The 25,983-nt window shown below is 62.0% G+C and overlaps 1 protein-coding gene across 8 annotated transcripts; it reads right to left on the reverse strand.

Annotated features, from left to right (window-relative positions):
* Positions 1-1,445: 1,445 nt before the first annotated feature.
* On the reverse strand, positions 1,446-25,155 carry RASA4B (RAS p21 protein activator 4B). 8 transcript variants are annotated; one of them, XM_042970810.1, is made up of 22 exons: positions 24,974-25,042; positions 20,919-21,047; positions 20,098-20,154; positions 18,278-18,386; positions 17,703-17,764; positions 16,423-16,555; positions 14,773-14,854; positions 14,121-14,252; positions 13,779-13,870; positions 12,398-12,515; positions 11,993-12,143; positions 11,673-11,737; positions 11,257-11,369; positions 10,823-11,015; positions 10,466-10,603; positions 9,779-9,923; positions 9,253-9,419; positions 6,835-6,972; positions 5,701-5,836; positions 4,062-4,182; positions 2,222-2,286; positions 1,446-2,091 (listed from the first exon to the last, which is right to left on the reverse strand). In XM_042970810.1, exons 3-22 carry the CDS (start codon positions 20,111-20,113, stop codon positions 1,970-1,972), a joined length of 2,298 nt encoding a protein of 765 aa, XP_042826744.1. In that variant the 5' UTR covers positions 20,114-20,154; positions 20,919-21,047; positions 24,974-25,042; the 3' UTR covers positions 1,446-1,969. The 8 variants fall into 8 exon arrangements, with proteins under 8 accessions (XP_042826744.1, XP_042826743.1, XP_042826741.1 ...); XM_042970809.1 differs by lacking the exon at positions 20,919-21,047 and having other exon boundaries at positions 24,974-25,155; XM_042970807.1 differs by lacking the exon at positions 20,919-21,047 and having other exon boundaries at positions 18,278-18,391; positions 24,974-25,155.
* Positions 25,156-25,983: the final 828 nt, after the last annotated feature.

The following is a 25,983-nucleotide window of genomic DNA, read 5'->3' on the forward strand; positions in this document are numbered from 1 at the left end:
GAAGACGCCTCACGGGCTCCCGGTCCCCGGGCCAGTGGGTTGTGAAGCCCACGCCAAGGCCGCCTGCCACGGGCCCCCGGCTGTGCCGTCCCTGGCTGGCCAAGGGGGCCTGTGGCCTGATGAGCTTCTTGTTAGCCAGACAGCGGGTAAGGGCTGGGGACAGGTGTATCCAAGGGGGAGAGAAGAGCTTGGAGGGGCAAGTGTAGGAGTCCGTTTTGATTGGTTGGTATTCGGCAGACTACGGTTTAGGGGTTTTTGGTTTTATCCCAAAGCCAATTTAATCTTTTTTTTTTTTTTTTAATGTTTATTTTTGAGAGAGGGGTAGGGGGACAGGATTCAAAGTGGCTCTGTGCTGACAGCAGAGGGCCCCACGTGGGGCTTGAACTCAGGAGACCGGAGCTCATGACCCTAGCCAAAGTCGGAAACTTAAAGGTCGGAGGTTTAACTGAGCCACCCAGGCGCCCCTACTACTGTTTAAAGGCCCTGCCTGAGCTGGCTGAACCAAGGGCCTGGGTCTCCCATAAGCTACCGAAGCCTCAGCAGCGGAGGAGCCCCCAAGGAAACCCGGAGCTTCCACACCACTTCCTGGGAGGGGCTGTTTCCTCCTGGAGCTTTGGGCCCCTGGGGTGAGGAAGTGGAGGCACCGGCCTGCAAGCCAGGCCACACCAGGCTAAGTAGGTAGGGAGGAATGGAAGGCAAGGAGGGTGACGATGCCCTGAGGCTGTAACCCGCCCTTCTGGGCCATCCTGGGAAAGTTTGGACGAGGGATTGCTACTTAACTGTTCTGGGCGGGGGTGAGGGGAAAAGGGGATGTCGTTTTCACCCAAACGGGACCTCATTCCCTGCCTGAGAGACCCTGAGGGTGCGGGGGTACATGGCCAGGCACTTTGTTGTAACCTCCTTTGGGCTGCAGCAGCCACCCCACCCCAGGACCCTTTTGGAGGACAGGGTGGTGGGTGACACTACGGGGCCGCGTGTATGCGGTTAAAGCCTGGGCTTCTACTTGTGGCAGCCCCTTAAGTGCACACCTCTTTCCCCTTCACTCTGCATTAGGGCACAGCAGACCCTGGGGTCCATAGTCCCTGACCACAAGGTTCTTGAAACCCAAGGAGATTCAACAGGTGTGCAGACTTGTGTGAGGCCCTAAGGAAGCAGCCAGAGAACAGACGCTGCTGGGGGGCGCAGCCTCAGCACCCCCTATGCCAGGAAGGGAAGGGGAGACAAGTCAGGCTCTGGAGCCTGTGGGGGATGGAGCCGTGGGACCCAGGGGTGTGGTGGGGACAACAGTTGTGGGGAAGGAGGGAATCCCCCCGGGATTTGGGGGTGGGAGACAGAAGGGATACACAAAGGCTATGCTGGTGGCCCCAGTCCTTGGCCACCCACAAGAGCCACTGGAGTCCCCAGGCCCACTCCCTCCACCGACCCCCATCACAAGACCCCAGAGGCCAGGCAGTTACAGCAGGTTTATTGTCAGCGACAGAGCACCGCGAAGCTCTCCCAGGGGGCCCAGGCAGTGGCCGCAGGGGAGCAGGTGGGGGTGGCCAGGAGCGAAGGGGATGCTGAGGTCGAGGCCTGGCCTCCTAGGATCCGTGTCCCCTCCCACCTCTCTGGGCCCAAGGAGCATCAGTCCAACAGGCAGGGGCCATCCTAGGGGTGGTTTCTGGCTAGATCTGTCCTGGGCAGGAGGGGTCCCCAGAGTCTGGGCCAGTAGCAGCGAGGGCTGCAGGGCCCGCGGGGAGCAGCCAAGCTTCACCGAGAAGCAGGAGCTCCCCAAGTCCCCTAGAGACTTGAGGTGGGTGACAATGGACCCCCTGCTGCCTGGTCCCTTCGGACTCACCCAGCCCAGGAGAGCCCTGAGCCTTGCTCCCCAGGGAGGGGGACTGAAGTGAAGAGCCAGAAGCACATGGGGGCGGGGGGCGGGGTCTCCAAGCACCGGTCAGGGGGCTCGGCAGGGAGTGTGGGGCAGGCCTCACGTCTGCAGCTCCAGGAGGCAGCTGGGCTCGGAAGGCGGTGAGCTGGCTGGGCTGGATCTGTGGGCCTCCTGGAGGTCCCGCAGCACCTGCAGCAGCTGGGCCAGTGGGTCCTCAGGGGCTGGAGGCAGATGCGGGATGGGGGCAAAGTGGGGCCAAAGGCCAGAGAGCCCCTGGGAGTGGGGCCCCGCCCATAGCAGCCCTGAAGGGAGCTCGGGCCCCTGCAAGAGTCCACACGGGGGGTGACCTACCTCCGCCAGGGCCTGTGAGCACAGAGCCCGCCTCTGTGCCTGCGCTCAGCTCCCGGTGCTTCTCCCTGCGGGGGAGGACAGAGTGAGGGCTCCCGGTGCCCTCGCCAGGAAGGCTGGGTGACCCCCCTGAGCTGGATGGGGTCCTGGGACTGGGGGGCTGACCCTTTCAGTCTGTGGGGAAGAAACAGAGGCCCAGGTCTTGGTCCCCTGGTCCCCTGGCACTTTTCCTCTTCCAGCGTCCTCTGGTCCTCCCCACTTCTAAAACGGGGCAGCTGGGGGGGGGGGGGAGCGGGGGGCGGTGGTCATCAGAAGGCACCACTCCTGTTTCAGAGGGCCCTGGGGAAAGGGGCCAACTGGGGCCTGAAAGCCCCACTATTAACTGGCTGTGGAACCAGCTTCTTTCTTCTGGAAATAGGAAACTGACAATTCAAGCACGGTTCCTAACCGGGGTCCACCAGACCTGGGCCACCCTGGGCCCTCTCAGGTACAGTCCTGTGAGTTTGCACAGAGGGAGAGTGGGCGGCCAAGTGGACCCCAGGTTTGAAGTTCCTTAGTTAGGAATTCGACTGGCTTGGCCCTTTGGATGGTCTCCCTGATCTGTTTTGGAAGAGAGGTGTCCCTGTGCTAAGATCTAACGGGGTCCTCTTCCTCAGATGCCTTCTAGGTCCTGCGGGGTCGGCCCAGGCCCTCACCTGCTCTGTTCATTGACTTATTCGACATTTACCGCGAGAGAATACATCTGCGTTGTTTCTGGCCACCAAGTGTCCAGTAATTGGTACCAGCAGCCATGGGAAGTGGGTACAGCAGGGCTGAGGACAGGCCACCGTGTCAGTGGATCAGAGGTGCGGGTGAGGCAGGAGGTCTGGTGGTGTGGGTGGCAAGGAGGTGGGCACAATGAGAAGGGTGGCCGAGGCGTTCTGGAGGTGGGAGAGGCTCTCCAGGCAGGGTGCTGTGATTGGGGCCATGAGCCCTGGTCCCGTGTTGGGACCACCCGAACACAAGGCTGCTTGGGTTCAAACCTTTGCCACTTCCTGGCTTAAATGGGGGTAACCGTGGGTCCCAGGAACAGAGCAGACAAGGTGGTGGCTTCATCCTGGAGGTGGAGGATGAGGTCCCTGAACAAGGGGGCCAGAGTAGGGGTGGAGAGGGAGCTGGTGACAGGGCCGCACCGGCAGAAAGGAGGTGGCTGCAGGGTGGCCTGGAGGCTACTGGTGATTGTGGCTCACAAGGGGGCAAGTGGTTCTAATCTGACCGCATGAGCTTTGAAGGGTTTTGAGGAAGAGAGTTAACCGCTGGAAACAAGGAAAAGTCATGAAGGAGCGAGGACCGTAGCCCCCCTCCCCCGGGGCCCGGGGACAGGAGTGTGGGAGAGAAAACCACCCCCATTCCGCAGACTCGGGGAGGCAGTACTCTCAGGAAACACCGGGTTGCTTAAAAATATCGCCATGCTGGCCTCGTCCTCCAGAGCCTCTGAGTCAGTGGGGTAGGGTGCAGGCATCCCATTGGTTCCTGAGCTGGGGAGCTGGGGCCAGGGCTGGGAACCAGGGCACCACGGAGGTGGCTGAGGAACTCAGAGAGGTGGCCGAGGGGAACCCCTGAGCCCCGAGGGCACAACAGGAAGGCTGGACAGGCTGGGAGGCTGGGGCTTCCATGGACCTTTGCCCTAAGTGCCTCACGCCGCAGAGACCTATGTGTCCCTCCCCAGGTGTGGCCACCAAAGGCAGGCCCGTGCCGGGCCTGATGCGAAGGGAGAGACCAGCCACACAGAGCAGCCCTGAGCCCGAGTCCCAACTCTGGGCCTCGCCTGGCACATTCCCTGGGGCTGCACGGGCCCCCTCACCGCAGCGCGGGCTCCACGCCCAGCAGGTGCCGGTAGATGAGCTGGGCCTCCAGGTCGTGATCGAGAGGGTCATTCCACTCCTGCAGGGTCACCCGCGACCGGGTCTTGTCACAGCCCAGATCTGGGGGCACATAGAGGGCAGGGTGTGGGCAGGCCCTGTGAGAGCTTACGTCCAACTTCCTGGGAGTGCAGGTGGGGACACTGAGGCCGGGAGAGGGACAGGAGTGTGCTCGGGGGCCCCGGGAGGGCAGCAACTCATCCCTCGGATTCTGAGCCCTGGGACACACGAAGGCAGAGCATGGGAGCTGCACAACCTTCTGGAAGGAAGAAGGGAGTGCCCTGGAACCGTAAGATCACGAGGAGGGAAGCTGAGGGGTTTGTGCCTTGGAATGAGCTGGCCCTGCCACTTGCTGGCTTTACAACCTTGGCAGAGGTACCGGCCCTTGGTAAGCCTCAGTTTCCGCCTCCATAAAATGGGCTACCAGACCCTGCCACCTAGTGCCCTGGGGAGCCCCCCTCACCAATGACGAGGGTTGTCACCAAGAAGGTCAAAGCCAACGGCTCCAGGTCAGGCCAACCGACCAGCGACACCCTTGTAAAGACCCGCCACTGCTCAGTCACACACGCGGGCCCGGGCTAGAGTGGGTGGGTCAGCTTCCGAGGGCCTCCCGTGCCAGGCTCCAGGGGCCCGGCCTGGAGGCAGGGGGGCTCCAAGGGTTGAGGCTCTTCTGTGACTGGGGAGCAAGAATTTTGTGAAGCAGCCGGAGGTAAGGGAAGATCGTCACAGTTCCAGAACTGAGCTGTGCGACAGGGTAGCCACTAGCCACGCCTGGGGGGCTCCGTCAGTTGAACATCCGACTTCGGCTCAAGTCACGATCTCGCGGTTTTATGGGTTCGAGCCCCACATTGGGCTCTCTGCTTTCAGTGCAGCGCCTGCCTCAGATCCTCTGCCCCCCTCTCTCTGCCCCTCCCCTGCTCCCGCTCTCTCTCGATTAAACATTAAAAAAATAGCAATACTAAAATAAAATTATATACGAGAAAACAAACTTAAAACTCAGTTCCCGGGCCACACTAGCCACATTTCAAGCCTTGACACACGCTCACGACCAGCACGTGCTCAGTACTGGGTAGCACAGACACATACCATTTCCGTCATCACCGAAAGTTCTAGCAGAGGCTCCTCCCGGCCAGCCCTCTAGTGCCCAGGGTCCCCCCGCCCACAGCTCCGGTACCCGACTGCGAACTCCGGGGCCCTCTCTTGCCCTCATCAGCAAGGAATTCCTAAAGCGTGTTCCTTGGAACCCTGGTTCTGCAAGAACCTCAGTCACTGGGCAAGAAAAGGCTTCCTGTCAAGTGAGTTAGGGAGCCCTGGGTCACAGGGTATTAGAAACGGGATCCCAACTGGGCTTCAGGCCACCTCAGGGCCTTCCGTGTTCCCTCGCGTGGCACACACACCACACGGCATTTCCCAAACCAGCCAGTCACGAACCCTCCTTGCCCGGAGCACCCGCAGGGGCCGGCCGGCCTCTGGCGAGTTCCCGCAGGCACACAGGCGGCCCCCCAAGCCAGGCCAGCAAGCCAGGGCTCGAAGGCCCCGCGTGGGTGGGTGCAGGGTAGGGGCCCGCGCCTCCTCTCCCACCTGACTTGTCCTTCTGGTGGCAACAGCTCCACTTGTCCCCGCGGAAAACGCCAGGGTGGTAGGAGCCGAGCAGGCCAGGGTTGCCGATGCTCACCTTCCGCAGCGCAGACAGCCACTGGTTCAGCTCGTTCACGCACTACAGGCGACACGGGGGGCGGCGGTCAGAGGTCACCCCCTCCGGGAAGCCCTCCCTCCCTGGCACTCCCAAGCACGTGGGCCAACGCGCAAAGCGTGGGATGGACCGCGGCCAGCACCGGCCCCCTCCGCTGTCCTTGGGGCAGCATACCCCCTGCCGACGATACGTGGTGGCCCTGCTGTCACTGTTTCACCCTGTGGCTTGGGACTGTCACTTCCCAGAACAAGCCAAACCCCTCCCACTTCAGCCTTCCTTCCTGATCCCTGCATCCCCCCTAGATGGTCCCTCCTTCACAGTGGCCCTGCTTAAATGCCACGCGTCGGGGGTCCTCCCCCCACCGAAGCCTACATTGTCCTATTTCCCTCCCTAAGTCTCCTTTGTGCTCTTGAAGGCACTGCCACCATTTGACATTTTAAATATTTATTTAACATCCATCTGCTCCCCTGGGACACGATGTCCACCAGGGCAAGGCTGTGTTCCGCCTGCCGCTGAACCCCCACCGCTGAGAACAGCCGGGGACCTTGCACGTGCTCACCAGATATTTTTTAGATGAGTGAATGAGTTAATACGTGAAAAGACGAGAAGGCGGTTTGAGGTCACGCACTCGGGGCCACACACTTCCGTAAACGTGTGATTATTACGTGTTGATACACACACACAAACACACAGGCGCCAACACACATACTCAGAAATCCAGTTTCCCGCAAACAGGTACAACACGAAGCTCCAAATCATGGGGACATACACGTCCAGACGCTGGGCCTCGCACAGACCTACATGTGGGTAACCGGACAGGCCCAGGGAAAGGCAGGCACGGCACCCCGAGTCCAGGACACAGACACACGAGACGCACACACACACACGCCGGATCTCACACCCTGCTGGACCCGATGTGGCCGACAAAGGGGTAGGGGACTCCCTGGGGCCTCCGTGTAGCCGCCCCCCAGGTGGCCATTCCCACAGCGCCCCTCCCCTCCAGGGCCCTCCACGGCCCCCACCCTGCACTGCAGGTAGACCGTCTGGGGCTTGCCCGCATCGTCCTCGTAGATGAGCTGCATGACGTTCGAGCTGCCGAAGCTCTTCTCCTCCACCTTCTCCGCCGCCCGGATGTTGGCCGGCTTGATGAGGGCACTTTTCTGGAGTGGGTGGAGTGGGCAGACTCAGGGTCCCAGCCGGGGCCCCCCCCATTTCCTAGTTCTGGGCCTTAGTCTCCCTTTCTGCAGCAGCGGGGGTTGGCGTAGAGGACCCAGCTCTGTGGGTGACCTCGGCCAGATGCAGTGCAGACAGATGGTGACCGATGCCTGGCCTCTCGAGGGTTCCCGGCGGCCCCGGGAGGTCTGAGCATGGGAAACATTGTCTGGAATCCCAGCATTCCCCAGGGCTGGAAGGTAGCACCTGCCGGAATCAGACCCTGTGCCTTTTCCCTTATGAATAATTCCCCAACTTGCCTTTACCTTGCCCAGCTCTAAGAGTCACAACCCACCTCCTGGCCCCTTCTCACTCCTGTCGTCATCCAATATGGTAAGACACAAACGGGATGATGGGGAGTTCTGCGCCTAACAGATGCACATCCCCGAGGGGCCCCCAAGCTGCTGAAACTCCGCCTGTGCCAGCGGCCCCCAGCCCCTCGTCTCTCCCGTCAGAGCTTGCCGGGGCCCTTAGCACACAAATAACCAGTCCCCGCGGCCCTCTGGAGAGCACCCACACCCCCCAGCCTGGCATCCAAGCCCACCAACCCCTGCTGGCCTCAGTGATGAGCGGGGAGTGGGGAAAACTGGAGGGGAGCCTTGGGGACACACATCTGAGCCATCTTGGGGCAGAGCCTCCCAAAGGGCAGAGGATGGAGGGGCACCCGGGTGGCTCGGTCGGTTAAGCATCTGACTCTTGATTTCGGCTCAGGTTATGACCCAGGGTTGTGGGATCGAGCCCTGCACAGGCTCCATGCTCACCGTGGAGCCTGCTTAAGATTCTTTCTCCCTCTGCCCCTCTCACATGTGCTGTCTCTAAAATAAAAAAAAAATTTTTTTTTTTGTATTTTAAAAAATCAGGGGCAGGGCGCCTGGGTGGCTTGGTCAGTTAAGCGTCTGACTTCGGCTCAGGTCATGATCTCACGGTCCGTGAGTTCGAGCCCCGCGTTGGGCTTTGTGCTGACAGCTCAGAGCCTGGAGCCTGTTTCAGATTCTGTGTCTCCCTCTCTCTCTGCCCCTCCCCTGTTCATGCTCTGTCTCTCTCTGTCTGAAAAATAAATAAACGTTAAAAAAAAAATTAAAAAAAAAAATCAGGGGCGCCTGGGTGGCTCAGTCAGTTCAGCGTCTGACCAGCTCAGGTCATGATCTCACGGTTCGTGAGTTCGAGCCCCGCGTCGGGCTCTGTGCTGACAGTTCAGAGCCTGGAGCCTGCCTCGGATTCTGTGTCTCTCTCTCACTGCCCCTCCCCTGTTCATGCTGTCTCTCTCTCTCTCTCTCTCTCTCAGAAATAAATACACATTAAAAAATTTTTTTTTAATCAAAAAAAGAAAAGGGCAGAGGATGTGCTGCCCATTCTGGGGTACACCTGCTGGAAGGGAGACAGGAGGGGGGCAGACGGGGGTGGTGCTGCACAGGGGGATAGGCGGTATGTCCACAACAGGGCAGAGCTCAATGCTGAGCCCAGAGGGGGATGAGGGAAGGTCCTGCTGGGCTCTGCTGAGGCTGCAGAAAATGCTGAGGGGACTCAGTGGCCAGGCAGCTGCTTAGAGTGGAATGCGCTGGAAAGCAAGAGGCCCAGGCTGAGGAGTCACCCAGGGAGCTCAGTTCCCCCATCGACTGCTCAGGGCTGGATCGGGCATCCCCGGAAGACTGTCCCCAGAGCCTGACTGACTGGGGGCCGGGTCGGCCCAGCTAGGGGTCAGCAGGTCTGCCCAAGAAGCATGCCCTCCGCCCCTCCTGGGAGAAAAGCACAGAGGGACCAGCCCAGGGCCTTCAGTCATTCCACTGGCCAAGATCCCGCCCCGTGCAGGGCCCAGGCGCTGCACCTCAGAGCGACCATCTCCTCTACCCTCAACAGCTTGGCACGTAGGGACCGTCATCCTCAACTTGAAGGCCAAGGCAACAAGCCTCAGAGGGACTGAGACCCTTCCTAGAGCTGGGAACCAGGACTCCTCCCAGACCCTCTCTAATTCCTTGATTTCCCGGAAGCACCCCTCAGCCCCCCACCCAATTCATGCACCAGGACTGACACTGCAGCACTGTCCCCCCACCCCCGGCCCTTGGGGAAGAGAAGCTTCCCTCCCTGAGTCTTAAGAGATACTGTGGCTGCCACCCAAACAGGGTCCTGCCGGCTTTATTCTCTGATCCCAGTGGACCCTGGGACGGGCTCCAAGGGAGGGACAGGTGCCTCCAGGGTGCCCCCGCTTGCCCACCTCCTTCCTCACCCACCTTGGAGTTGGGCGTTTTGGCGAAGCTGAGGGCCTCGGTGGTGAGGGAAAAGTGGAGTTTCTTGAAGGAGGACATGAGGGGACCCTTGCCCTTGGTCCTGTGGATGAAGAGCGGCCCCTCCTTCACCGGCGGCGCCTGCAAGCTCAGCGCCCGCTGCAGGCCCAGCTCTGGCGGGCAAGGGAGGGAGGGCAAAATGTGAGCCGAGAGACCAAGCTGAAGCAGGGACTCGGGCAGAGCAAACATCGACAGCCGGCAGTGGGCAGGGCCTCGAGGGGCACGGGCGGCAGCAGGCATGGCCATGGGGCAGGGAGCGGGGCAAACATGACCGAGAGGCCGCGGACGCAACCAGAGAGGCGCAGAGGCGGGTGGGGCCCGGAGACACAGGGCGGGGCAGACGACACCTGGAAGCTGTGGGCGGGGCCGGAGGAGGATCCGGTGTGGGCGGGGCCACCAGCCGGGGGCGGAGCAGACGCGCGTCTGGGGCGGTTGCGCGGGGCGCGGGGCTTCTCTCTCCGGGAGAGCTCACCCTCCTTCTCCTCGATGTCCACCAGCTTGGTGATGAAGTCCTTCAGCTGGGCCACGCCCTGGCGCACGGTGGGCTGCAGCGGCTCCATCCAAGCCTCCTTGGCTCTGGAAGCTGGCGTGTCCATGTTGCCCACGTTCTGAACCGCCTGAGGGGGGACAGCCGCCGAGGGCCAGGCTCTGCTGGGTCAAGGGCCCACCCCTGCAACCTCCCCCGCCCCACCACCAAATCTGTGCTACCCCCACTGTAGAAGCAGAGGTGGAGGCAGCACACGCACTGCTCACAGGCCCATTCCAGCCCCATTGGGACTCGGCGCCGAGCACCCCATGGAGTCTGAAACCTTTCGGGACCCGACAGTCGAGGCTACTTGAGCCCAACCGGCTGGCCTTTCACAGCAAGTTTAATATCAGCCTGTTCCACTGGGTGTGACCACCCCAGCCTGGGAGTGAGTAGAGCGGGGGCTACAAGGCCCCCTATTCACACGCAGGCTACACGGCCTTGGGGAACCTCTTGCCCCTCGGAGACCCGCTTCCTCATCCACACGAGATCGGTGCCTGTGAAAACGCTTTGCAAACTATAAAGTGCGGTGCTACAGGTGTTCCTGGAGCCAGTGGGGGGCACACCGCTGTCCAGGCAAGGGCCCCCCCGGGCACCCGGTCGGGCATCTCGCCAGCGTCCACGGGCCCGCACCTTGGCCAGCAGGAGCAGGGTGCGGCTGGTGCGGGCGTCCGCGTGCCGCTCCCGCAAGTGGAAGAGCTTGGGCGCCATGATGGCGGGAGAGACGAAGCGCAGGCACAGGAAGCTGGTGACGGCGATGAATGGCACGTTCTAGGGGGTGCGGGAGAGCAGGGGCTGGACTCCCCGAGGCCGGGGCTCGGAACAGCCCGCTGGGTTTTGGTGCTGTCCCCGCCTCTCCCTCTCCCCACGACCCGCCAGGCGCTTCGAAGCCCCACCCCCCCCCCCCAACACCGCGCCTCCGGGCGCCACAGCTGCCCCCTTCCCCACCGCTTTCTTCCCTCCGCCCGGCCCCACCGGCAGAGGGCGCACCTCGTGCTGGGCGCTGGGGAAGCGCTCGCGCACGCGCCGGAAAAGCTGGCGGAAGGTGGCGCGGACCACGGCGGGGCATGCGCGAACGGAGCGACTGAGCGCGCTCAGCAGCGCCGCCAGGTGGGCGCGCAGCGTCCGCGCGCTCTGCTCCAGCACCTCGGCCTCTGTCTGCGGGCGGTGCAGCCCCGAGCACCTGCGTTGGCCCGCAGGGGACCCGCAAGAGAAGGTCGAGGTCAGCGCCCGTGCACACGGCTGCACAGGGGCTCCTGGAGACAGGCGCAGTAAGGCATCAGCGGAGACGGGGGCACGCAGGCAACGCACAGGTGGGCAGAGCGATGAAAAGGTAGACCCAGACCCAGGCAGAAAGGGCCAAAAACATACATTTGCATAAAGGGCCTGACACCCCCGCCCCCAGGGATCGCCCCCGGCCTCACCCTACGTCCTTGACTTCCACTTTGCTGGGGTCCAGCTCCACGTACTTCTTCTCCTCAAACACCTTGTCAATGATGGGGCCCAGGACGCCGTGCAGATACCGCATCCCAGCCACCTGGGGGCGGCGGCGAGTGGCGTTGGTCCTGTCTCCCACCTCCAGCTGCCTGCCATCTCCCTGCAGCTGACCTCCCAGCCACCCCCTACACCATCTGCCTGCTGTGTCTACTCAGGAGAGAGCGGGGCACACAATGGGGACGGCGCACGACACACTGCTGCCACAGGATGGACGGATGAAGGCAATTCTTAGCCTTAAAGGGCCCTGGACACAGGAGACTGGAATCTAAGCTCCCACTCTGCTTCTTGGCCCTTCTGAAACTCCTCATCTATGAAACAAAGAGCACATATCACTCAACCTCACCTTCAGAAAAGACTCCATGGACTTCGAGGCCAGAGAGTTGCTCCGGAACAGGGTGTTAGCCTCACCTACAAGCAGAGGTTCTAGTGGGTAGGGGGGTTGAGAGAGGGACCAGGCTTTGGGGAGGACAGAGGACCTTGGGAGCCCCCAGCCCGCTGCCCCAACTCTGCCTTTTGCTCTTTCCTTTGCCCCCTAATCAGATCAGGCAGCTTCCTACAGGAAGACTTCCCAGATTTCTCCCCTCTCAGCACCTCTGGAGTCCTTGGCTCCTGGCTCCCCTCTCCACCACACCCTCAGACAGGCCACTCCCTCCCGGGCCTCACTGGTACGACCCAGCTCCAGCTGGAAGAGCAGGTCCAGAAAGTCTTTGGCCAGTCCCTGCCCCAGGAACAGTTTGAGCAGGTTGGTGGCCACATCCTGGCGGCATTCGGTGCTTGTTGTCTCCTCGATAAGTGCTATCAGCTGCCCTGGGCCCTGCAGGAGGCAGCAAGGAGAGGCAGGGTCAGAAGACGCACGGGGGAACCCAAACCCTTCACTCTGAGGGCCTGGGACCACCACGGGGAAGGGGGAGGGGTGCTTTCCCACGGAATGGCGAGGGGCCCTGGGCATTGGTTAATTCCTTACCATCCTGAGAACTGAGAGTTTTGCTCTTCAGAGCAGGTTTAGAAGGACAGGGAGAAAGGCCTGCTGTCCCTGGACCCTCCCACCTTCCCCCGGGGCCCCCTCACCTGGGTGCCCAGCTTCACCTCACGGCACAGCAGCTGCACCAGGGGCTGGTAGCAGCCGGAGGGCAGTACCGTCTCGTCCCGCAGCCGCACCTCCAGCTGCAAGGAGCCCAGGTTGCCCCTGGAACGGGCAGCCTGTGACCTCTCCACCAGGGACCCAGGCCACCTGGGCCGTGCCCCCTCCCGCACTGCCTCCATACTCCCCCCTGGGGCCTGCCCTCCACCTTGGTTCCCTGCACTGCACCCCTCCCACTTTTTCCCCAAGGTGCTCTCTGCTTGGAAAGCCCTTCCCGCCTCCAAACTCAGGGGAACGCCCCCCATTTTCACCGCCTGGCTCCCTGTCACTTCTAGACGCCTTGAACTCTGCGCTTGACCCACGTGGACGTGCGGGGCTCCCAGCTTTGAATCTGTAAACTCTCAGAGATCCGCTCCTCCACATACACAATCCCCAACTGTCATAACAACCTGCCAGGGGAAACTGAGGCTCGAGGGGATTAAGCAACTCGCCATAATGGATCTAACTACCAAGCTCCTCTGCTCAGACCCCTTCTGGGGAGGGTGCTGACCAAGGCTTAACCTCTCTAAGGCCCCCACGTCCAGAAGCACAGGACAGTTCACTAAGTGATGCACTAGCACATGGCCTCATACACAGAAGCCGCCAAAACGGCTCGTCCTATGGAAATGCCTGCTGCGGGGCTCAGCCCCTACCCTGCCCTGCCCCTGCCCCGCTGATGGTGGGGATGGGGGGTCTGGGGTCCTCTGCAGAGAGAGTGAACCATCCAAGGTGGGGGACACTGCTGATCCCCCACTTCCGGGCTGAGTGGTGAGCGAGGAGGCCAGAGGGCTTCCTCGAGGGGGTTGCCAGATTTACCAAAATAAAAACACAAGAAACCCAGTTAAATCTGAATATCTTTGGTAGAAGTCGGTCCCCAACATCGCACGGACATACTTACACTAAAAATTATTCATTGTTTGTCTGAAACTCAGCTTTAGGGGGACAGCTTGTATTTTATCTGGCAACCTTATTCCTGGAGAATTTGGGGGGAGAGTCAGAGCTCTGGGGACTCAAACTACGGTCTGAGGTCTGCAGAGAAACCCTTAAAGGGAAAGGGCTGAAGGCCTGTTCCAGAATCTGCCAGAAGGTGGAAAGCAGGAGACTGCCTTGGAGGACAGGGCTGAGTCCAAGGCTGTGAGAAGCCAGAGGCGGCAGGATAGGCCAGGATAACGGAGCCTGGGCCACCGGGCAAGCGCAGAAAGAAACCTAGAGCTGCGTCAGCCCCTCCCCCCACCACACGCAGCCCCGCCTATTGGAGCCACTGTCCGCGCCCCCCTGCCCTGGGGACCCCGAGCCCACCAGCCCCACCACCGAGCCCCAGGCACTCACTCTCCCCGCCGATTCTTGGACTGGTCGGGCTGCAGCCGGAACCAGCCCTCCTCCTTCTGGGCCGCGCACAGTTTCTGGACATTGAACACCACCTGGGGACAAGGCAGAGGCAGGGGGACCGCGCTGGGGCTGGGGCTGGGGCCCTCAGCGCTCTTCCTTGCCAAGGAATCTTCCTTTGGGGGAGTCCCTTCCGGGGGTCCCTGAGCACCAGTGGCTGGCCCAGGGGAGTGCCCCTTTGAAGCAGCAGCAGGGCGGGGTGGGGGAGGAGGGGAGGAGGGGAGAAGGGGGGTGGTGCTGGAATGGAGGCGGGGCAGGTGCAGCCAGAAGGGGCAGGGTGCTCACTTTGCCCAAGAAGTCATTCCTGCTGACGAGGTCCCAGTCCCAGGCTTCCACACACAGCGCCTCCGCGGCCCCCTCCTCCAACTCAAACTCAAACATCTCGTTCCAGCGTGGGTAGCGTGATTTCTTCACGATCTGCCCAAAACGGGGTGAGTAGGGGTGGGGTGACCCCAAGGGGCCCCCCCCAAGGCCCAGCCACCCCAAACACCCCACGTGGGATCCCTGCAGGGGCCTTGCAGCGGGAGAGGGATAAACTTCCTGTTCAAACCTTCCCCAAACCGGGAGAAATTGGGGCTCAGAGTGGGTAAGGCACTTGTCCAAGGCCACACAGCAAAAAGGTAGCAGATGGCACTGAGAAGCCAGGACTCCGCCCCCTTCCCCTCCCAGGGTTGCGCCCACCACCCCAGCTATTTGCTGGAGGTGAGGAAAGCCACGTGGGGAGCTGCTGGACTGTGCAGATGAACCCCACACTGGTTGTCTCGGCCCAGCCTGCAGGGGTCGGTGCCAGAAGGGCTGGGATCTGTTAACACCCTCACACAGGTCACCCCGCTTTTCCAAGCCTCTTCTGTGGGACCGTAGTCCCAGCCTGACCTCCTGGGTGATGAGGACCCAGGCCAGACCCTGAGCCTGCCTGCCCCCTCCCCAGCCCCCTCACCGAGGTCTCCTGTGTCCGGCCGCTGTAGCGCACTCGGACAAAGGGGTCAGAGGCACCATTCCGGTCCTTCGGGGCCAGGTCCCTGGGGAAAGTGGAGCATCCACTTGTCACGTGACCGTTGCGGGGGTCATCCGGGCCCACCGGGTAACTATGCACAGCGCCCCTCCCTTTTCTGGACCGATTCCCACAGCGTTCACCCCATGGGCCTCCGGGGGCACCCACACCAGACCAGGGATCCTCTGACTCGGCAGGACTAGCTGCTGCTCTGGGGACTGGGGGAGGCGAGCGCATCCGTGGAACAGCCCGGGCTGTGCCGCCCCACCCCCAATCTGTTCCCAGGGCAGGACTGAGCTGGGGCCACCTCTCTGAGCCTCGGTTTCCTTGTCAGTGGAATGGAGAAGATCGCCCCAACAATTAAGATCACGGGCTTCTAGAAGGCCTGCCCCACAGGGCCAGGGGGGTTTCATGAGCAGCCCCGATAGGCCATCCTGCCCTGTCTCCACAGCTGGTCCTTTGCAAGGCCCAAGGGCGGTCAGGCGCCCCCAGCTCAGGACCCTTTGCGCCAAAACAACAAAGCCCATCCTTCTTCCATCTACTATAAATATTAGCTTCTGCTCTTTTTGGTATTTTCAGCTCAAAGCCTCTCATGCCTGGTTTTCTTTCTTCCTCAGAACCGTCTAATAGGAATCCCAGAACTTGGCCTTGAGGACCTGCCCAGAAAGATGAGAAATGTTCTTTCTGCCTCTGCAGCAAAGGCGGCTTCGTAGGCCTCTCAGGACCCCAGCAGGGTCTGAGCTGGGGGCGGCGGGGGCCAAGGCCCCTCACACTTTACAGAGAGGTCTGGACAGACCACTCCTCCCACCCAGGCACCTGCTGAGTGGAGGCCAGGCTGGAGCCTCGGCCACCCACAAGTTTTCCATGTGTTTGTGGCTGTTCCACGTTCCAGCCCCAGGACAGAAAATAAAGCCCAGGGGAGCCACAGTCCTCATCTGCAGGAGAGAGATCTTCCTCCCAGGGAAGCCACCCACCCACATGGGGTTCCACTCCCCACCCTGCCGCCCCAGAGGCGAGCAAGGACCCTGTGGAGGTGGGCTGGAGCCAGAAAGGAAGGCGCTTCTCATGGAACGTGTGTGACTCACACTCAGGCCCAGACGGGAGGGGAGCCTGCAGCTAAAAATAGCGGGGGTGGGGGGGGAGGGGGAACCCTGTCACAGGTGACTCAGGCCCACCTTCCCACCCAAGCCTCCCTCCTGGAGAGAACCCCGCCCCTCCCATCTGGAGTTTTCCAGCAACTCCTTCCACCCCCCACCCCACTGAGGACCCCGCTACACATCCACGCCGTATCAGGTCAAGTTCATACTGGAGTCAAAGGCAGCAGAAGCCCAGTCTTAGCACTGGGCCTGCACGTTCAGAGTTTGGGGTCCCCTCTGTGATGCCCGAAGCTCCACCATTAGAACCTCACCCCTTTCCCCAAGAGACATAGCCTCCCGTGTGCGGTCACCCAGGAAACCTCTTCGGGTCCGAGGCCCTCCTCGTGGGAGGAGGTGCAGGGCCAGGACGTGGAGGGGGGGACGGCACACCGGGAGTCCTAGCCGGTGTCCCTAGCTGTGTGGGGCCCTCCGCCCCGCTCCCCCGCGCCTCCCGTCTCACCTGGCCTCCAGCACAGAGCAGCGCAGCAGCCGGCGGGCCCGCGGCCCCGGCACCACCTCCAGGCGCAGGTGGATCTCGCCCTGCACCTCCTCATCGGGATCGACCTCCGTCAGGTGCGCCCATCCGCTGAAACCTGTAGGGCTGGCGGCTCAGTCGGGGGCCTGGCCCTCTCCCTCAGCCCCGCCAGGCGCCACCCGGCCCCCTCTGCAGGCCCCTCGGGGTCCTCTCAAGCTCCGTGAGGCGGGGGCTGTTGTCCCCACTGACAGATGAGGAAACTGAGGCTCAGCAGCTGAGCAACAGCGCGTGGAAGAGGCTTGATGAGCATCCAAATCCGGTGACCCCTGTGTCCTTACTATTGTGTCACAAGGCATGTGACGGCTCTGACCCTGACTCACGACGGGACTGCCTTCTCTGTCCTCAGTTTCTCCAACTTAAAACAATGGCTCTTGTCTAGGGCTGCTGGAGGAGGAACTAAGGCCAGACGGGGAAGCAGCAAGGGAACAGCATCACTTGGGCCACTGGACCCTGAGGGGCTGGTGGGGGCAGCGGGCAGGAAAGGCCTCCGGCCTGGCAGGGGCCAAGAGGCTCCATGAGTCAGCAAAGTCCCCCCACCCCCGCATGCCTGCCCGGCCTCACAGACAGGAGCAGGTGCGTGCCGGGAAGGCCCCGGGAGAGTCCCAGGGACTCAGACAAGCAGAACCTGTACTGTCTGAGAGCTCCTGGCCTGAACCCTCCCTGGCAGATAGGGACCCAGCCCAGAGGAGGCCCCGGGTCACACAGTGAGGCTGGGAAAGAGCTGACCCTGGAAACAATGTCAGCATCCCGGCAGTCACCAAAGGGGCCCAGCCCAGCCACAGGCTGACCCCTCACAGGCTTAGGACACGGTGGCACTGGGGCCCAAGCTGGGGGGACTCCAGGGGTACGGAAAGAGCCAGCCCGATTGGGAGGAGGGGGCCTCTACACCTCAGCAATGGAGCATAGAGAGGCCCTTCTTCTGCCTGCCGAGGCTTCAGATCCCACTGCTAGCAGCCCCCCTCGGCCCTAGGGGGGTGCAGTCCCAGCCAGGGGGCAGAATGGGGCCCAGGGCACAGAGGCCTGGGTGCCGGAGCTGGCCAGAGGCCCTTCTAGGGAGGGCAGACATGGCTCTCCCTGAGCACGGGCCCTGAAGCAGCCTAGAAGAAGCGTCTCTGAAATGGGGGAAGGCCAGGGACAAGCAGAGCAGTGGAGCAAGAGAGGAGGGAGGCCAGAGTGGGCCACAGGCTCCCTCCTGGGGGTCTTACCCTTAGGGTGAGCGGCCAGGGTGTCCCTGGTAAGGCAGACCTTCCCAATAACGTCATCCCGGCTGGAGGATGAAGAGGGAACCAGAGCTGGGCAGGGCTCTGCAGGGGGCTCAGGACCCCCCTCCTGCCCAGTTCAGGGGCCCTGTGGGAAGCAGGGAGGCTGACGCTCGTCACTTACAGGAGCCTACTGCAGCAGGACCCATGACCCTCCCGTAGGCCCTGCATTCTGGACCCTCTCGTGGGTATGTGCCCTGTTTCTGCGCATGGATGGACACGTGTGCCCACGCATCTGCCGAGCTCATGCTCTGTGGGTTCTCTAGCTCGCAGCCCCCACGCGTGGCCCAGCACACCCGTGCCTGTGTCCCCGCACACGCACATGTACGATGCGGTGTGAGCCCAGTGAGCCCTCCGCCCCCACAGACACCCACACGCTCAAACCCCGATCCCTTCCAGACCCTTCTGGGCTCCCCCTCCCGCCAGGCTGTAAAGAGGATGCAAAGCGACCAGCAGTCCCAGCAGTGAAATGGGCAGGTGGTGGGGTCTGGGCCCCAGCCAAAGAGTGGGGGCCCACCCACCTGAGGGCATCCTCATCCATGACGTAGAAGGCCACCGCGTGGAAGGCGGGCGGCAGGTGCACCTGGTACTCCTCACCCCAGAACGGGCACAGGGTCTTCCACACAGTGGCTGTCCTACAGGAGAGGACCCTCAGCACCTGTCTGGGCCCCCCGCAGGCCCCAGGCCACGGCAAGACGGGGCCGTGCGACCTAAGTCCACCTTTCCCCACATCTCCTTCCGCTCCCGGGAACAAGTGCTCTGCCAGTGGATGGTTTTCCTTGTCCTAGACCCTACTGCCTACCATTAATCATTCCTTCCTGACCTTCCTTGCTGCTCTGGGCAGGGCACAGGGCCGCATCCATCAGGCCATTTTCCATCTGGGGAAACTGAGACCACAGGTGGCCGGAGCTGGCCTCAGGTCCCGTAACGGGGCAGTGGCAGAGCCGGGACCAGAAGCCCGGCCTCCCAGCCTCACCCTGGCTCCTGATGCTGAACAGACTTACTAAGGGTGGGAACAGGGGGATGGCCAAGTTGACCCTGGAGCTAGACAATCCTCCTGGGGGGGCCTGGGAGCCACGGTCCAGAGCCTGACCCAGAGAGGTCTTGCGTGGGCAGAGCCTCACCCAGCTCTGGCCAAACCCCCAGGGCAGTGCCCCTCAGCTCACGGGACTCAGCAGGGCATGTGGGGGTGGGGGTGGGGCAGAGCTGAAACCCCCAAGGACCCGGATGAAGGCTCAGGGCGTCACCTTCACCCCAACCGCTTCTCAGGTAACTTGAACTCTGGAGCCTCGGTTTCCCTGTCCGTCACAGAGACAACCAGAGCCATCCTGCCTGCCCCCTCTTGGTATCGTGGTTTGGAGGAAATGAGGCAAAAGACTTGAGGTCCTGTTTGCAGTGGGGGGAAGAACCGCGAGTCTGTCAGCCATGGGCGCTCAGGTGGGCGGAACAGGGGGGCGGCTCTGGCCACGAAGTCCGGGACACGGAGGGCACGAGACCGCAAAGGCCCTGCCCAGAATCGTGGAGCCCTTCTGTCCACACCCAGGGGAAGTGGCCCTTCTGGGTACAGGCTGGGGCCCCCAGGCTGCAGCAGCCTTTCTGGGGTACAACCACTGTGGGAGTCTCTCAGGAAGCGGGAGCAAGGGCCGGGGAGGGCGAAGGAGCTCTGGCTTTGGGCTCCGCCAGATGTGGGTTCCAGTCCGAATCTGCCACCTCCTAGGTAGGTGACCCTGGGCAGGTTACTTAGTCTCTCTGAGCCTCCGGGCTCCTCATCTGCAAACGCGATTTAATAATATCACAGCCAGCTCGTTGTAAGTTTTCAAATGGGCTGCAAAAGGTGTAGCACAGGGCCGGGCAGACTGTACTCCGTAAATGACAGCTGCTGGTCCTAATCATCATCCTCTGTCCCTTTTGAGGGCTGTAAAGATTGTAAACGGGGCGCCTGGGTGGCTCGGTCCGTTAAGCGGCCGACTTCGGCTTAGGTTATGACCTCACGGTTCGTGAGTTCAAGCCCCACGTCGCGCCCTGTGCTGACAGCTCGGAGCCCGGAGCCTGCTTCGGAGCCTGTGTCTCTCTCTCTTTCTGCCCCTCCTCTGCTCACTCTCTGTCTCTCAAAAATAAATAAACGTTAAAAAAAATTTTAAAAAAAGGAGCAGAGTTGGTGAGAAGCCCTTGGATATAATCCCTAGATGGGCGTCAAGGTCAGTCATTAGCATGAGGAGTTATGGGTCAGGTCTTTCTCCCCTCCAAGCGGGTGTGTCAGGGCATTGGGGGTGGGGGCGGGGGACAGGGGATTAGATGCTCCAAGACCTCCCCCTTCTACCCCCCACCCCCACCCCCGTACCTGACGATGGGCTCATTGTCCACCTTCACGATGCAGTAGGGGTCGCTGCTGCCGGTGCTGCAAGACAGAAGGCCAGGGAGGGGCGGACTGGCGTCCAGCTGCAGGCAGGGTGAGGGTAGGGGTTCCCAGCCCTCCCCTCGGTGACCCCAGGAGAAAGACAATCAAGTCTGAGGTACCAGGGCCCGGGCTGGTGCCTGAAGGCTCCTCAGGCCAAAACGTGTGCCCCGCCATCAGTGTGGGAGGCACCGAGGCTCCCCTGCCCAGATGCAGGGGAAGGGGAGAAACGGCTCACTGCCCCCCCTGCTCATGAATGGATGCCTCTTCCTGCCACCCTTTCCTCCCGCCCCGCCCTGTAACGGTGCCCAAGGAACAGCCCCGGGCAAGCTGGAGAAACCCCTATTCTCAACACCCAAGTCAGCCGGTTTTCTCCTCTGAGCCCTTGAACCCTTACCCCTTGCTACTGCTGCTCCCCAGCCTGGACAGCGAGGCCCACCTCCCAGCCTCAGCCTCCCCCAACCCCCCCCACCCCACCTACCCCCCAAGAGCCCTGCCCTGTCCCAGAGGCAGGAAGTAAGGTCTCCCCTTGGGTCCCACTGCCTACAAACTCTCCATCTTCTCTCCATCCCGGGACTGCTCGTGAGTACTGTCCTCAGCTGCCATCCCCACCTGACTACCTGAGCGCAGGGGCCACTTCTGCGTCCCCCCAGGGGCGAGGACAGGGGTCCCAGGAATGTTTCCTGGATACACGAATGAATGAACAAACGTAACAGTCTGCCCCCGAGCTCTCGGCCACCCGGGAAAGAAGGAAGGGGCAGACCAACCTGGGACTGCTCAGGCGCCCTGGTCTCCGTTGGTGGGGGATTCCTGGGGTGCTCTAGGCCTAGGGCTGGTCCCAGGCAAGTAAGGGGGTGAGGACTGTCTCCAGAAGTGCCTTTCAGGCCCAGTGTCCACTAAAAGGAAGTGTATTTGCTTGTTGGAGGTTGGGGAAATTCCAAGTCTTGCTTCCCTTCTCAGAAGGGGCCCTTCCTGCAGAGGAAGCCACGAGATGCAAACATCCCAAAGGTCCTCCTGATGCTGACCGGAAATGTCTGCCAAGACTCAGTTCCCCACACGGCACGGTGGGGCCACGACCGTGGCTCACGGCTGCCTCAGGCCCTGACCTTCGAAGAGGGCCAGCCGGTGGGAGAGGTTCAGTAAATGTTGGCACCGCCCTAGACGCCTTGCTCTTCTTCCTGTAACCCCTCCCCTTGTCCTTTAGGAGCCCCCTCCTCCAAAGAGCCCCTGGGGAACACTCCAGCTTGCATCCCACCACCCCAAAGCCAGGGGGCCCTAGGCCTCCAGCAATCAGGGCCCTGTGCGCCCCTGGAGCTGGGCTGGGCGGCAGGGCCCCGGCAGCTGCACGCATGTTTGCACCAGGAACTCCGAAGGAGGGAGACATCGGTGTGGGCTGAGGCCTCTGGGGGGTGGACTCCCTCTACCCCGCCTCTGCCTTCACCCCTGGCACCCCTGTAGCCCAGCTCTGCCCACAGCGCAGTTCTCACTCAGCGAATGAATCTCTGAATGAAGAGTGAGGTCTGTGGCTTGTGTTACAGGCAAGGTTGCTGGAGGCCCGGAGGCTGGAACAGACCTACGTGTGCAGGGGCAGGGTGAGCTGGGTGGCTGGGTCACAGGGGGGCAGAGGGGCCGGTGTCAAGAGTTGGCTGAAGCCAGAGGCCCGACCACGATCCCTGGCCAGCTGCTGGGACCTGTGGCCCTGCCCAGTGCCTTCTGCCCTGATGAGGCCCCTGGGCTGGTCCCGTCTGACTTCTCCTTCCCCAGCCTGGCTACTTGCAGGGTCTCTATATTTAGGCCTTTGGCAGTTTCCAGGCTGTGGAAGGGGAAGGATCAGGGCAAGCCCTGAAATAGTTCCGGGCCCGTCCCCAGGGCCACTGGGCGTGGGAGCCAGTCACCAGTCATTATGAGACTTAGCTCCTGTCTGGCTGACCCAAGCACCCAAGGATGGGAGACGGCAGAGGGAAACACAACAGGAACAGGTGGGCTCTAAAAGCTGTCGGTGATGGGGAGCACAGCTGTGCTCTGTGCCCTTAAGAGAACGAAAAGCTCATGAGTGGAGGTGGCAGGGAGGCAGGCCGCGGCCGTGTGATGATGTCTCCCTCCTTAGAACAGTCTCAGTCAACATGGGCCACTATAAAGGTAGTGAGCTCCCCGTCCTCAGAGGTGTGCGAGTCCCGGCTGGAAGAGATGCTACTCAGGAGACAGGCTGATGAGGCACAGTGAGGCAGGCTCACCACCACCCCTGCCTCCAGCACTCAGTGCGGGGCCTCCAGTGATCTTCAAACCCCTGACATCCGGGAGCTAAATCATTTGCATGGCATTTGCAAGGCTCAGTCCCCACAGAGCCCCACAGCAGGCCTGAAACCTTGGTCCAGCCAGGATTCTTGGCTTGTCAGCAGCAGAAAGAGTGGGTTTCAATGCTGACTTCCCTACCCAAATGCTGTGTGGCCTTGGCAGGTGACTTGCACACCCTGAGCCTCAGTTTCCCCTTCTACAAATTGAGCATATCTACTTTATAGGACAAATAAAAGGATTAAATGGAAAGGTCCTCCACACCCCTTATTCCCCCCTACTGTGGACCAGGCAGCCCCAGAGCCCCAGGAAGGCCAAGATGAATGTGTCACGGTTCCTACCCTCACCCCCAGGCTGCCCAAGAAGCAGCAGCTGCCACCAAGGGCTTCATCCTAACTGCCCCCAAACCGCTGGAGGACACAAAACAGCCAATGAACAGCCCTGCCAGAGGGCACCAGGGAAAGCCAGAGCGCAAGTCTGAGAGGGGTCCTGAAGGATGACCAGGAGTTTTCTGGAGGACTCTGAAGGGGAGTGTTTGAAGGCAGAAGATCCTAAACATGTGCAAAAGCAGGGCCGGGAAGAGCCCAACCATGAGAGGCTGGGGGGGGGGGGGGCGCGGGAGGCGGGGTCACAGCTAGATTTAAGAGCCAGGTGACAGGTCAGAGCCACTAAGGGGAGGGCGGAGGAAAGGAGGTGAGGGGAGGTGAGTAGGGAGGGGGGCAGGGCAAGGAAAGAGATCCCGGAGGCAAACCAACAGGCCTCGGTGGCCACTCCCCCCGGGGAAGGAGACCCAAGGCCCCTCGGCTGTGCAGAGGCAGGGCTGGCCAGAGAAGCCGGCACCTTGGCTCCCTGGTAGACGCAGTCCAAGGCTTCACCACCCAGGGCTGGGGAAAGCCTATGGCCAGGCACTAGGGCCTGCGGGGATGGGGGGGGGGGGGGGGGGGGAAGGTGACAGACGGAGGGGATGCTCCTCCCGGCAGCCACCAGCCAGAGGAGGCCCAGCTGACCTAGTTACCAGTGCCAGCAAGGGGGGTGCTCAGAGGCTGGGCCCGGAGGCTAAGACCCCCCTCGGGGTTCGTTTGCCTGCTCTCCCCAGAGACCACAGGCTCAGCTCCCGCCCCACCTACAAGCTCAGAAACCCACCTGGAGACGGCCCTCGCAGCCCCCTCCCTCACCCATTGCCATAGCAACTGCTGAGTCTGGCCTCGCCTGGCCCAGGGGGCCTTGAACTAGAACTGCTCAGGGCGCTGAGAGAGCGGGGGAAATTCACGGGGGCCAGGGGCCACTGCGCCTAGGGGAGAGATGCCCGCGCCCCAGCCTCCTGCACCCCTCCCCATTCGCATCCAGGCGCCTGCTGAGGAGCCGGGGCTGGGCAGAGGAGGGGTGTGGAGGGGGGCTCCCGACAGTAGACTTTGGACCCAATGCCGCCTCTGGGCTCCCCTTCCCCCACACCCTGCTCCAGGCAGCCAGCGCACCTGGAGCTTTGTGCTTAAGAGATTTTATTTTATTTTTTTAAGATTTCATTTTTAAGTGAACTCTACACCCAACCTGGGGCTAGAACTCACAATCCCGAGATCAAGAGTCACATGCTCTACTGACTGAGCCAGCCAGACACCCCTGTGCTTAAGGGATTCTGACCTCCAGTCTACAGAAGGGGAAACTGAGGCTTCAGAGATAAGATGCTGTCTAAGGCTGTATGCGAGGGAGGCAAGGATTGGATGGGGCAACTCATCTCTGGAACCTACTGAGAAAGGGGCTGGGACAAGGGGCCCCTAAAACCTCCTCAAATCTGGCCAGGGACCAGGGAAAGCCCTAGATGTTGGTGTTGGTTAGGAGCTCTGGCCCCAAGATGGTGCTCAGCCATTTGGAGCCAGCACTTCACGTCTCTGAGCCTCAGTTTCCTTATTTGTAAAATGGAACGATGAGAACGGCCTTGCTGGGCAGTTGTGAGGAGGTAAAGCCATCGCATGGCTCAGCCACCCCATCTTTGCACGGTACCGGCCTCCTGACCTACAGGTTCACCCTCCACGCCAGCTCGCAGCTGGAAGCCCCGGGACAGCCCCCCGCGCTGGGGGCGTGTTTCAGGTGCACACTCCCGGGTACTAAAGGTTTCGGAATTACTGAGGAAGACCCCTAGTTTCCAGGGGGCACCCCCACCCCCCCAGCCACACCCCCCGCAGTTCACTGAGGCATCTCCTAGCGAGGTCTCCCCCACGCTCAGCCCCTGTCCTGTTAAAGCTCTACCCTTCCTTTCTTGAGCCGCCGTTCGCTGTCTCCCTGCTAACTAAGGCCCCTTATAGACCCCCGTCCCCTCCCCAGTCCACAGCCCTTCCCTGTCACCCCCTGCCCGGTGCCTGCAACAAATCTTAACTGTCCCCATTTCCCTTCCAGTCCCCCACCGCGGCCACACTCGCCACACCCTCGCCGCTGCTCCACTTGTGGGCGGGCCGTGCGGACCCCAGAAAGGTCAGGCACAAGGGGCAGCGCCCCTCCCCAGAAAGTTGGGGCCCCCACCCGCGGCAGCGCTCACATGTCCTTGGCGGGCAGGTTCTTCCCCTCCACGATGCGGATGGACAGCGAGCTGCGCTTGGCCATCGCGGGTCCGCGACGCGGGATGCGGGTCCGGGAAAGCCGGACGCCAGGGTCGGGTGCAGCGGGCGGCCAGCGCGGGACTGGGCGCCGGGTGGGGGGCGGGCCGCGCCAGGCGCGGGAGGTAAGCGCGGGGGCGGGGGAATCGCTTCCACTTCATTCACCCCCGCCCCCGCCCCACGTGCGGGGGCCAGTGCTCCCGGGAGGGCCAATCGGCGGCGGGGGCTCCCCGGCGTGGGCGGGGCCGGCCCAGGCCGCCGCGCTCATTGGCTGCCTGGGGGGATGGGCGGGGCCTGCGCCGAGATCTGTTGCCCTGCTGGCTCGGGGGCGCCGTGGGGCTAGGGGGCGACGGTCGGCGCCGGGTGGCCCGTGCCACGGGTATGTGGGGGCGGCGGGCGTGGTCCCAATGCCAGTTCCCAGGTTCACCGGGGCAGTGGGCCCTAGTGTGTACTCAGAGGCGCGGGCAAGTGCGGGGACACGCGGGCAGGGGACGTGCGAGGAGGACAGCCCTGGCCACCGGAGCCTGACGCGTGGGAAGCGCTGCGTAGGTGTAAGATGAATGAATGAACAATCAGACGAACTTAGCAAACAATATGTGTGTTTATGTTAGAGCCACCTGGACACAGAAGGAGGCAGCCAGAGCCAGGGCAGTCCAGAGCTTTGGGGACAGTGTATTTGAGTCTGAAAGACCAGGATTCTTTTTGAGAACCTGTTTGTGAAGAGGGGGCTTTCTCAGTGATCATCTCACTTAACGCCTCCTCCCTCCCCCGAGGTGGGAACTTGGATGAGGAGCTCAGGTTTCTAGAATTGGCCCCTCGCGGTCTTTCTCCCAGATCTAGAGGTCACAGTCCTAGGACTGGCACAGCCATAACTGGTCCTGGGCATCTCTCCCCCCTCCCCCCGCCCTTCCTGCTCCGAGGGCACCGTCTGAAACATCACTGCAGACTTGGA

This window comes from Panthera tigris, chromosome E3, assembly GCF_018350195.1.
Source record: "Panthera tigris isolate Pti1 chromosome E3, P.tigris_Pti1_mat1.1, whole genome shotgun sequence".
In the NCBI taxonomy this organism is placed as follows: domain Eukaryota; kingdom Metazoa; phylum Chordata; class Mammalia; order Carnivora; family Felidae; genus Panthera; species Panthera tigris.

What these genes read in the sequence shown, in the direction of transcription:
- RASA4B (XM_042970807.1), bottom strand. Translation starts at nt 25,038, where the DNA reads ATGGCCAAGCGCAGCTCGCTGTCCATCCGCATCGTGGAGGGGAAGAAC. An exon ending in CCTGGCCGCTCACCCTAAGG is followed by an intron (nt 16,556 to 17,702) that starts GTAAGACCCCCA and finishes CCAGCCCTACAG; the next exon opens with GTTTCAGCGGATGGGCGCAC. An exon ending in GGACATCGAGGAGAAGGAGG is followed by an intron (nt 9,420 to 9,778) that starts GTGAGCTCTCCC and finishes CTTGCCCGCCAG; the next exon opens with AGCTGGGCCTGCAGCGGGCG.